The 12,327-nt window shown below is 43.9% G+C and overlaps 1 protein-coding gene across 1 annotated transcript in view; it reads left to right on the top strand.

The window, feature by feature from the left end:
* The window catches only part of LOC124545093 (alpha-tocopherol transfer protein-like), a 64,955-nt gene that overhangs the window by 16,444 nt on the left and 36,184 nt on the right, over positions 1-12,327 (top strand). Inside the window, exon 3 of the mRNA XM_047123905.1 lies at positions 4,925-5,183. Within this exon, the coding sequence (XP_046979861.1) occupies positions 4,925-5,183 (259 nt within the window). The remainder of the gene's footprint in view (positions 1-4,924; positions 5,184-12,327) is intronic.

Raw genomic sequence — 12,327 nt, 5'->3', positions numbered from 1 at the left:
GCCGTCCATAATTTCGAAAGTGTTGCTGACGCTGGACTCTGTGCACGAAGAGACCTCTCGATTATGTCCCTTAAATGGTCGATGGGATTCATGTCGGATGGTCTGGGCGGTGAAATAATTCGCTTGAACTGTCCAGAATGTTCTTCAGACCAATTGTTAACAGTCCTGGCCGCATGACAAGGCGCATAGTCTCCACAACTGAATTCCATGAACGGCTGAAAATTCCAGTTCCCCGAGCATTCCACGTAAACGCGGCCCACACTATTATGGAGCCATCACCATCTTGCACAGTGCCTTGTTGGCAGTTTGGGTCCATGGCTTCGTGGGTTCCGCTCCACACTCTAACCCCACCACCAACTCTTAGCAACTGAAATGGGGCTCGTCTGCCCAGTTCACGGTTCTTCAGTTGTCTAGCGTACAACCGATAGGGTCAGGAGCCCACGAAAAATATCGTACTGTTAGCAAAAGCACTGGCGTCGGTCGTTTTCTGCCATAGCCCATTAACGCCGAATATCACCTCTCTGTCCTGTCGGGTACACTCGCCGTATGTCCCACATCGATTTCGGCGGGTGCTCGTCTCTTAGCACTGACAACTCCACGCAAACGCCGCTGCTCTCAATCGTTAAGTGAAGACCATCGGACACTGCGTCGTCCGTGATGAGAGATAGTGCCTAAAATTTTATGTTCTCGGCACTAACGTGACACTGTGGATCTCGGATTATTGAATTCCCTAACGATTTCCGAAATAGAATGTCCCATGCGTCTATCTTCAGCTACCATTCCGCGTTTAGAGTCTGTACATTCCCATCGTGCAGCCATAATCACGTTGGAAACCTTTTCACATGAGTCACCTAAGAACAAATAACATCTCAGCCAATACACTGTCCTTTTATACTTTCTATACCCAATACTACCGCCATCTGTTTATGTGCACATCGGTATCTCATGACTTTTGCCACCTCAGTGTATTTTTACCGTTGTTTGGACGTACATAATACTCCACTACCATCGATTATGGTGGCCTGCAATTTTCTAGACTCTCCCTTATTCAATACAACTTTCAGCATTATCACTGACTACCGTGCTACAGCGTGAATCATTCAGCCCCCTCATGTACGTTTTCTGCAGTTTTCCCAGACTACTTACGGCGCATCCCGAGATGGTACCTCGGTATAGGCCATGGTCTATTCCCGTCGCCACTCTTTCCTTTCAGAGGTGGCAATCAATGACGAACTCGTGGACAACTCCGCGTCAAGCTGTCATCTCCATTTCTAACGCTGCCTAGCACTTGCTAGCTACGCAGGATTCATGATGGTAAAAATGGTGCCGGTTCATCGACTCAAAGCTATGTTGTGTACGATCTAATGTTCGGCACTTCGCAACTCAGCAGTGTTAGCTATCATCTGAGTTGACGTTTTTTAATGTCTGAGCAGCTACATGCGGAAAAATGCGTGTCTACTATAAATGATACATTCGTTTCCGGAGTTATATATTTTCCAAAGTGTTACGAGCAGAAATGCAATTTGAGCGTGAATAAAACAGCAGACCGAGTTTTTATTGTGCCCACCAGCTGGTGTAACTAGTGCAGCGCTTTGAGAAAACGGCGAGAGAGCAAGAAAAGACTTTTTGTGTGTATGAATGCGAGGTGTTTTTCCGTTACAACAGTGCAGCACGCATTCAAAAGGAATTCTGACAAGAAACAGCCATGTGAATACGGCATTGTTCGTTTGTGTCGGCAGGTTAGGGATGCTGGTTCTCTCTGTAAACAGAAAGGTACCGGTCGACCAAGTGTGCCACATGCAACCTCGAGCAGGGCGAGGGAAAATTTCGTACGCAGTCAAAAACATAAACTGTCGGTATGTCACGAAATTGGAATACCTCATCAGACCGTGTGGAGGCTTCTACGACGGCGGTTAACTTTCAAACCGTACCGTCTGCCTTCAATTTCGCATCACAAGTCAGGAAGAACTTGAAAATGAACATTTCACCTGCAAGCTGATATTCGCCGGCGAAGAGTCCTTCCATTTATCTAGAATGGTTAATCGACAAAATGCAAGAGTATGAGTCACTGAAAATTCTCGTGAAATTGTGGCGCACGAACGAGATTCGCAAGAAGTTAATGTTTTCATTGTAGTTTTACAAACAGAGCTGTAAGGGCCATTTTTCTTCTGTGAGAACACTGTGACGGATACTTCTTACCTTGATATGTTACAGTTCTTATTGTTTCCACAACTGACCGCTGATTCAGATATTTCATTTTACAACAAGATGGGGCACTCCCTCATTGTAGGATCAAAGTTCGTCGCTACCTGAACGACGAAATTCCGCGTCACTGGAGGGATCGTTTTTGTAATGATGATGGGGCCCTATTCCCTCGGATCCACAGGTCGCCTGACCAAACGCCTTGTAGCTCTTTCCAATGGGGGTACATTAAGTACGTTGTTTACATACCCCCCACTGTAGAGAACATTGGAACAGTTCAGTGAAGGAATCAATGCTCGTGAGATGACTAGTAACGGCTAGCGATAAGACAATTCACTGTTTTTAACAACCGATTGGTCAGTCGATTTTTTCAGTCGAATGATACAGACCAAATGAAACTAATCTCTATTATCACGTCAATTTCATAAATGTATTAGCGCAATCACCCAGTTCAAGTGGTTTCACTCAATGCGAGACAACTGACTGATACAAATCTCTGTCGGTTGGTGCCGTTACATGAATGCTCTCACTCAGTTTCCGGGGATGAGTGATTTTATTTACATACTTTTACAGCATTTTCCTTTATACATCAACCACGCCTAGCGTTAACACCTTTTAGAGACAAACTACACAATATCCAGGAGGTGTCAATTTCTAATAGCTACGACAATATTTGTAAAACTGAAAACGGAAAACGTGAGGTGCATGCAGTAGACAATAGTAAAAGATGTACAGAATGTCTGCAGTTGAGAAAAATGACGCAACAGTTCGATTAATTTGAAGTGCAATAAAATTGTTATCACCTTAGGTGAACTGTTCATGCATCAGTTACCTACTTCATGCGTCCTACTTTTTTCGTTTTTAATTTCACAAGTATTGTCGTAGCTATTAAAAATTCACAACCACAAATTTCCAGGACGATTTGTATGTTGCTAGGAATCTGTATGGGTATAGGAGAAACGTTAAGAAGCGTATTATATTTAAAAGTTTTTCACTTAAATAATTATTTTTAATTTAAATGTAATGAAGTTCTGTCTCTCACTTGCCGCCGGTAAGCACCCATCATCGATAATTCTTTTTCGGTAAATGCTGAGGTGACGGGGGATCAAACGGAGACTGCTCTCACCTTCCGAGGGCTGGCACACAGCGAGTAGAGACAGTTTTAAAATAATGTCTTAAAATTACTCACTTATAACATTTTGTACCTATTTTCTAATAAAAAGTGAGCGGACTCGCTCAACATTACTAGGAACACAAATTTATTTCAATTAACTGGGTTAGGGGAAGGTTATAAGTTTGCAAAATTCGGTTTTGATATACTTTCGATTAATCTCTTAAAACACAAAATGCATTGGCGAGCATTAATTTTCCTTGAAAACGCAAAATATTATTTGAACCATTTCCCGTTGCAAAAGAAGTCTTCACAATTTTAACCAAACCATAGCGGTCGGATGGTGGTACCGCAGATTGCTTATGTAGGTATCTAGGTGTATCTAGCATGCCATCTAAGGTGCAAATTAGCACATAAAACAAATAGTAGGAAATAAAAAAAGAATCCAGACTGATTTAAGTGGGAGAATCAGAACAAAAATTAATTCATGAACGAAAGAAGCAACTTACATGGAACTTTTCAGATAGGGTCTTAAGTAATGCACAACTGTCTGGGACCATTAGCACGTTGAACTGATATATGAGAGAGAGACAGAGACAGAGACAGAAGGGGTGAGACGGGGAGGGGGAGAGAGAAAGAGAAAAAAGAGCGGCGCATTGTGTCACAGGAAGGTTCATCAAGCGGGAGAGTGTTACGGAGATGTTCAACAAACACCAGTGGAACTTGCAGCAAGAGAGGTGTTGTGTTAAATGAGAGGCTTACTGCTGAAATAACAAGAGGTACTTTTCAATAGGAAACACATGATTCTGGAAACGTTCGCAACGAGAAATTCCGAGAAAGAGAGAGAGGTTTATCGGCTGTCGTTCTTCCCACTAGCCATTCGCGAATGGAAGAGAAAAAGGATAAACGTCAGTAGTAAAAGAAGTACCCCCTTATTACACTGTAAGGTGACATGCACGGTGTAGGTGTAGATTTGGATCAACCCAATGCATCCATTTGCTTCTCACAGTCTTTGACTATGAGTTTTCTTTTTGCGTCCGATTACACATAAACACATATTATTCGTTACGCACTCGGTAGGTGAGTTCCACTATCTGGGGCTTGGAGTGAAGTTCAGGCAGGTATAGCAGACATTCACAAAAGGTAGAAGCCGGGAGATAATGATGGGAAACATCATCTGAAAGTATCAAGCAGATAAATTCCCCAATGGATTCTAAGTCCGACTGTAGCAGTACATAAATAGTCCCTGTTGTATCCAAATCGTAATCGAAGTCCATACAGTGATAATCATCACAGTAACACAACGGCGTGTTTGGAATGGTTCAAGTACAGTATGCGAACTTTCCTCGCCGTGGTATGCGTTTATTAAAAGCAGGCGGGGAACAAAAGGATTAGTCTATCCAACTCACGTCTGCTGGAGCCACTACAGCCTCTACAGCCACTTGGCTCAATGACTTCTGTCCCTCACCGAGGCGACTAGTCGCTTCCACCCCCATATCACTGTCCGCTGCTGAAATATCCTCGCCTCTACGTGACGGAAATGCAACAATATCCACTCATTGTATCAAAAATAAATCCGCAATTGTGTAGGGACACGTTTTCCATCTTCAGGGTCGTAGTGCAGCTACCAGAACGAGACGCAGAAGGCAGACGCGTGACTGTGATTCGCATGGGCAAGCTGGCGCCGGGCACCCTGCCGCCAGAGGAGACGTCCAAAGTGGACTTCATGAGCTCCGACGCCACCTTGTGGGAGGACGACCCGACGGTCATCTGCGGCGAGGTGCTCATCCACGACATGCAGGGAGCCACCTTGGGACACTTCACCGCCATGTCGCCTTGGCTGTTGCGCCGCATGACGACGTGCTACCAAGTAAGCAAACTAAAACCTGCCGTGGCTACTATTACACTATTGGCCATTAAAATTGGTATACCAAGAAGAAATACAGATGATAAACGGGTATTCATTGGACAAATATATTATACTAGAACTGACATGTTATTACATTTTCACGCAATTTGGGTGCATAGATCCTGAGAAATCAGCACCCACCTCTGGCCGCAATAACGGCCTTGATACGCCTGGGCATTGAGTCAAACAGAGCTTGGATGGCGTGCACAGGTGCAGCTGCCCATGCAGCTTCAACACGATACCACAGCTCATCAAGAGTAGTGACTGGCGTATTGTGACGAGCCAGTTGCTCGGCCACCATTGACCAGACGTATTCAGTTTGTGAAAGATATGGAGAATGTGCTGGCCAAGGCAGCAGTCGAACATTTTCTGTATCCAGAAAGGCCCATACAGGACCTGCAACATGCGGTCGTGCATTATCCTGCTGAAATATAGGGTTTCGCAGGGATCGAATGAAGGGTAGAGCGACGGGTCGTAACACGTCTGAAATGTAACGTCCACTGTTCAAAGTGCCGTCAATGCGAACAAGACGTGACCGAGATGTGTAACCAGTGGCACATCATACCATCACGCCGGGTGATACGCCAGTATGGCGATGACGAATACACGCTTCCAATGTGTGTTCACCGCGATGTCGCCAAACACGGATACGATCATCATGATGCTGTAAACAGAAACTGGATTCATCTGAAAAAATGACGTTTTGCCATTCGTGCACCCAGGTTCGTCGTTAAGTACACCATCGCAGGCGCTCCTGTCTGCGATGCGGCGTCAAGGGTAACCGCAGCCATGGTCTCCGAGCTGATTGATAGTCCATGCTGCTGCAAACGTCGTTGAACTGTTCGTGCAAATGGTTGTTGTCTTGGAAACGTCCCCATCTGTTGACTCAGGGATCGAGACGTGGCTGCACAATCCGTTACAGCCATGTGGATAAGATGCCTGTCATCTTGACTGCTAGTGATACGAGGCCGTTCGGATCCAGCACGGCGTTCCATATTACCCTCCTGAACCCACCGATTCCATATTCTGCTAACAGTCATTGGATCTCGACCAACGCGAGTAGCAATGTCACGATACGATAAACCGCAATCGCGATAGGCTACAATCCGACCTTTATTAAAGTCGGAAACGTTATGGTACGCATTTCTCCTCCTTACACGAGGCATCACAACAACGTTTCACCAGGCAACGCCGGTCAACTGCTGTGTCTGTACGAGGAATCGGTTGGAAACTTTCCTCATGTCAGCACATTGTAGGTGTTGCCACGTGCGTCAACCTTGTGTGAATGCTCTGAAAAGCTAATCATTTGCATATCACAGCATCTTCTTCCTGTCAGTTAAATTTCGCGCCTTTAGCACATCTTCGTGGTGTAGCAATTTTAATGGCCAGTAATGTACATATAGCCGCTCGACTCTCGTTATGCGAAAAAACCTAGAGATTTGTAAAGAACGCAACTTTACGTACAGAATGCGCTGTTATTAGTATTATCTCCATTGTTTCAGAATTGCGTGAAAAAAACAAAACGTACAGAATATAAATACATAGCATCTCTCCAAATTTGTAACTCACATCACAGGTACTCGATAAGGACACGATTCGCGCACAGTGAATGGAGGGGGTGCTTTATTTGCTGTAATGCCTGTATTTGCGTACTTTGAGATGATCTCCTTCATATTTATTATTTTAAACTCTTTTCAGACCCCTGTCGTCATCTGGGATTGCACATGCATACTTCTGCGTCAACCTGCCAAATTAATTAGGCTCAAGTTAGAGAACAGGTGCAATATGGAAAGTTGTTTTAGTATTACTGTGTGCAACGAACAACTCTGGTCAAACTTTTTTTGAGTTTTCAGTCTTCTGACTGGTTTGATGTGGCTCGCCACGGATTCCTCTCCTGTGTCAACCTCTTCATCTCAGAGTAGCACTTTCAGTCTGCGCTGTACAGCCAGAATGTTGTGACTACCTAGCTAATAGCCGGCATGTCCACATTTGGCACGGATAACAGCAGCGACGCATCATGACATGGAAGCCATGAGGCCTTAGTTGGTCGCTGGAGGGACTTGTCACCACATCGGCACACACAAACCACCTAATTTCCGTCAATTACAGGGAGGGGGTCGATTAATTCTGACACCACGTTCAATCACATCCAGATGTGTTCGATCGGGTCGACTCTGTGTTCCTTGAACCACTCTATCGCACTCCTGGCCTTGTGACATGGCGCATTATCTTGTTGAAAAATACCACTGCCGTCGGGAATTATTATCTTCATGAAGGGGTGTATGTTGTTTGAAACCAGTGTACGGTACTCCTTGACTGTCATGATGCCTTGCATGAACTCCACTAGACCATGGTTACCCACGTGAATGTTCCTCAGAGCTTAATGGAGCCACTGTCAGGTTGACACCGTCCCTCAGTACAGGTGACAAGGAACTGTTCCCCTGGAAGACGACGATTGCCCCTTGCATCGCCATGATAAAGAAGGTATTGGGATTCATCACACAATACAATGCTCCGTCATTGCACCAACGTACAGTCTCAATGGTCACGTACTCATTTCACTCACAGTTGCCAATGTCGTGGTGTTAACATTGGTACACGCAAGGGTCGTCATCTGTTACGTTAGTTCCGCCACAGTTCGCCGCCTGTCGTGTTTTACCAGTCTGCCCAGCCTAAGACGACCGACCTCTGTAATGAGGGGTGGTCGGCCAAGACCACGATATCTAGACGTTGTTTCATCTTGGTTTCGCCACCTGTTGAACACGCTCACGACAGCACTCCTCGAACACCCGATAAGCAGCGCAGCTTCCGAAATACTTGTGGCCAAGAATCCGGACCATCACACTCTTTCCTCACTCAAACTCATACAGACCGCGCGCCTTCTGCATTTTACACAGGGACAGCACGCTCATTGATACTACATGCACCGTGCCTGTTTGTGACTAGCAGTCATTGTGCGTTAGGATGACGGCTGCTAATGGCGTGAACCGTTCGATATCTATAGCAGGTCGGTTGTCATGATGCTCTAGCTCATCAGTGTACGTCCTTAATTATTTGCTGGATGTATTCCAAAGTCTGTCTTCCTCTACGGTTTTGACCCTCTACAGCTACCCCTGGTACCACGGAAGTTATTCAATGATGACTTAACAGGTTTCTACCATATTTCACCTTCTTCTTGTCAGTGTTTTCCATACATTTCTTTCTCGCCGATTCCATGGAGAACCTCCTCATTCCTTACCTTATCAGTCCACCTAATTCTCAACATTCTTTTGTAGCACCATATCTCAAATGTTTCTATTCTCTTCTTTTCCGGTTTTCCCACACTCCTTGTTTCATAATTATGCAATTCTGTGCTCCAAATTTACATTGTGAAAAACCTCTTCCTCAAATTATAGCCTACGTTAGATACTAGTAGGTTCTCTTGGCCAGGAATGCCCTTTTTTGCCATTGCTAGCCTGGTTTTGATGTCCTGCTTTGTCTGTCATGGGCTATTTTGCTGCCTAGGTAACAGAATTCCTTAACTTCATCCACTTCGTCATTACCAATATTGATGTTAAGTTTCTCGCTGTTCTCTGTTCTGCTACTTCGCACTGCTTTGGTCTTTCTTAGATTTACTCACACGGCATATTCTGTGCTCATTAGACTGTTCATTTAATTCAGCAGATTCCGTAACTATTCTTCACTTGTAAAGAGGATAATAATATCAGCATATCCTCTCATTGATGTCCTTTCACTTCGAGTTTTAATTCCACTCTTGAACATTTCTTTTGTTTCCGTCATTACTTCTTCGATGTACGAGTATGATTGAACATTAGGGGTGAAGGACTACGTCCCTGTCTTACATCCGTCTTAATCCGAGCACTTCTTTCTTAGTCTTCCGCCCTCAATTTTCTTTGTTCGATCTAGTACATATTGTATATTACCCGCGTTTCCCGATAACTTACCTCTATTTTTCTCAGAATTTCGAACATCTTGCACCATCTGACATTGTCGAACATCTGTCCAGGACGACAAATCCTGTGAGGGTGTCTTGTTTTTTTAGTCTTGTTTCTATTACCAACCGCAACGTCAGAAATGATTCCCTGGGCCCCTACCTTCCTAAAAGCCAAACTGACCGTCCTCTGACACATCGTAAATCTTCTTTTCCATTTTTCTGTGTATAATTCTCGTCAGCTAGTTCGATGTATGAGCTGTTGACATGATTGTGCGATAATTCTCGCACTTTATGGCTCTTGCAATCTTCGGAATTGTGTGGATGATGATTTTCCAAAAGTTAGATGGGGTATCGCCAGACTCATACATTTTCCACACCAATGTGAGTGTCGTTTTGTAGCCAATTATTCCGATGAATTTGGATTTTTATTTGAATGTTACCTATCCCTTCTGTCTTAGTCGGCCTGAAGTCTTCCAAAGCTCTTTTGAATTCAGATTCTAATACAGGATAGCTCTTCTATGTCGACTCCTGTTTCTTCTTCTACCACTTCATCAAACAAGTCTTCCCTCTCATAGAGGCCAACTATCCGATCTCTCCTCTGTATTTAACAGTGGAATTCCTATTGCTCTCTTAATGTTACCATTCCAGCTTTTAATTTCACCAAAGGTTGCATTGACTTTTCAGTCAGTCCATCCGACAATCATTTCTTTCTAGATTTCTTCACGTTTTTCATCAGCCGTTTCGTATAACTTCCCTGGAGTTCCTGTTTATTTCATTTTTTAAGTGACTTGTATTCCTTCTTTCATCAATCAAATTATTTCTTCTGTTATCGATGGTTCGATGGTTCCTTTGCAGTTTCAGTCTTTGTACGTATGTTCTTTCTATCCAACTTCTGTACTTCCAGTTTTTAGTGATGCCCATTTCTTTTTAGGTGAATTGCGAGCTGAGCTATTCTTTGTCGCAATATGTATAGAAACAGAGAACTTTAAGCGTATCTCTTCGTTCCTTGATTCTTTAATATTCCACTTCTTTGTGCGTTGATTCTGCCTGACTTGTCAATAAATCTTCAACCTATTCTTCATCACTACTAAACTGTGATGAGAGTCTATATCCGTTCCTGGGTATGCCTTGTAATCCAGTACCTGATTTCAGAGTTTCTGCCTAACCATGATGTAATATGACTGAAGTCTTGCCGTAACTCTCTGCTTTTTCCAAGTATGCCTCCTGGTCTTGTGATACTTGAACTGAATATTCGCTACTAGCTGCTGAAATTCATTGCATAACACAATTAGTCTTCATCCTCTTTCTTTCCTGATACCAACCCCGTGTTATCCCATAACCCTTTCATCTACTCCTTCTCCTACAACCACATTCCAGTCCACTATGACTATTAGATTTTTATTGCCCATTATGAACTGACGTACACGTTCAGTATCCTCATGTACTTTCCCTACCTCTTCATCTTCTACTTGTGATGTCGGAACGTATACCTCAACTATAGTTTCTGGTGTTGGTTTTATGTCAGTTCTGATGCTATCAATTCTATCACAGGACAGTTCACAGTAGCTTACTCTGCGACCTAGCTTCCTATTCATAAAGAATCCTACTCGAGTTATCCACTTTATGCTGCTCTTGACAGTACCCTACACTCATCTGACCAGAAATCATTGCCATCTCCCCATTTCACTTCATTGACCCGCACTTTTAGATTGAGCCTTAGCAATTCCCTTTTCAGATTTTCTGGCTTTCCTACCACGATCATACTTCCGACTTCCATACCTCGACACGTAGAACGTTATCCTTTCGTTACGTATTCACTGCTCTTGTCATAGTCAGCTTCCCCTCTGTCAGTCCCCTTCCGGCGATCCGAATGGGGACTAATTCGGAATCTTTCGGCAAAGGGGAGATCATCATGAACTGTTTCAATTACAGGCCATATGCCCTCTGGGCACACATGTGTCTTTAATGCATTGGTTTCCATTGCCTTCTGCATCCTCATACCATTGATCATTGCTGATTCTTTCGCCTGTGGAGGCAGTTTCCCACCTCAAAGTAAGAGTGTGCCCTGAACCTCTATCCTCTCCTTCGCTCTCCTTGACGAGGCCATTGGCTGGATGAGGGTGATTTCTTATGCCGAAAGTCTTCGGCCGCCATTGCTGCTGATTTTTATTCAAACTTTAAGTGCTGAATGGGTTCGAACCTGAAATGGAAGACATACCCCTAGACGATGGGTGCAAACTGACGTCCTCTCCGATAAACATGTGGAGGAATAGGAAGGTGACATTACAGACGATACATGACTTTTAAATTCACTGGACCGCTGTTCAATCATCGGCTCTATCCATTTCAGATTCTCACTTGGATGGTGTACATGTTAACGCTTTGGGGGCATCATATGGGGCGGATTAGAAAATGAGATGCTGCAGTGTTCGGTACTTTTTGAATAGGGCAAGGTTCGAAAGTCACAAAATGAATTTATTAATCATGCTCATACCAAAAGCACTTCCCTATGTATCACGATCATACATTTACAGGATAGAGAGGTACATTGTTCAGTAGACAACTGGAGACTATACTCAAACTTCCCATAAATGTTCCCTTAATAAACTCTTGAATAAGGCTAATTGGTAAAACATTAGAGGATACTTAAATTATCACAGCCTGGCTTTAGGTAATAGGGAGTACGAGGCGACCTCAGATCACAAGAACACATACAGAGCCATGACAACATTTACTCCCCAATTTGCTGTTTCCTAACGATGTCAGGGATGGACATCAGGCCTGGTGAACTATCATACTTAAGTGAGTGACTGAAAAAATTTTTTCACGCAAATACGTAGTCGGGATGACACGTCTTACAAAGTGATTGGACACACAGATTTGAAGTGGTGAGATCCAAGGCACGTGGTTGCTGAGTCCCAAATTTACATCATCTCCAATAGATTCAAAAATGGGCAGTCCAAAGTAAACTCAGCCTTCTTTGGGGTCTGTGCTTATTATCTGCAATTTGAGTGACACCATTTAACAATAGCGACGCCCGAGTAAGTGTGGGGTGCGTTGGTGGAGAAGATCTACTCTAGCCCCAGTAAATTCAGAAATGGGAAAACATAGAAAGTAGTTGTCCGGCTCGATGCTTTATGGTATACAATTTGAGCAACTAACTTTCGAGCG

Source organism: Schistocerca americana, chromosome 8, assembly GCF_021461395.2.
Source record: "Schistocerca americana isolate TAMUIC-IGC-003095 chromosome 8, iqSchAmer2.1, whole genome shotgun sequence".
Taxonomy (NCBI): domain Eukaryota; kingdom Metazoa; phylum Arthropoda; class Insecta; order Orthoptera; family Acrididae; genus Schistocerca; species Schistocerca americana.
This window is presented reverse-complemented; position numbering and strand designations above follow the sequence as displayed.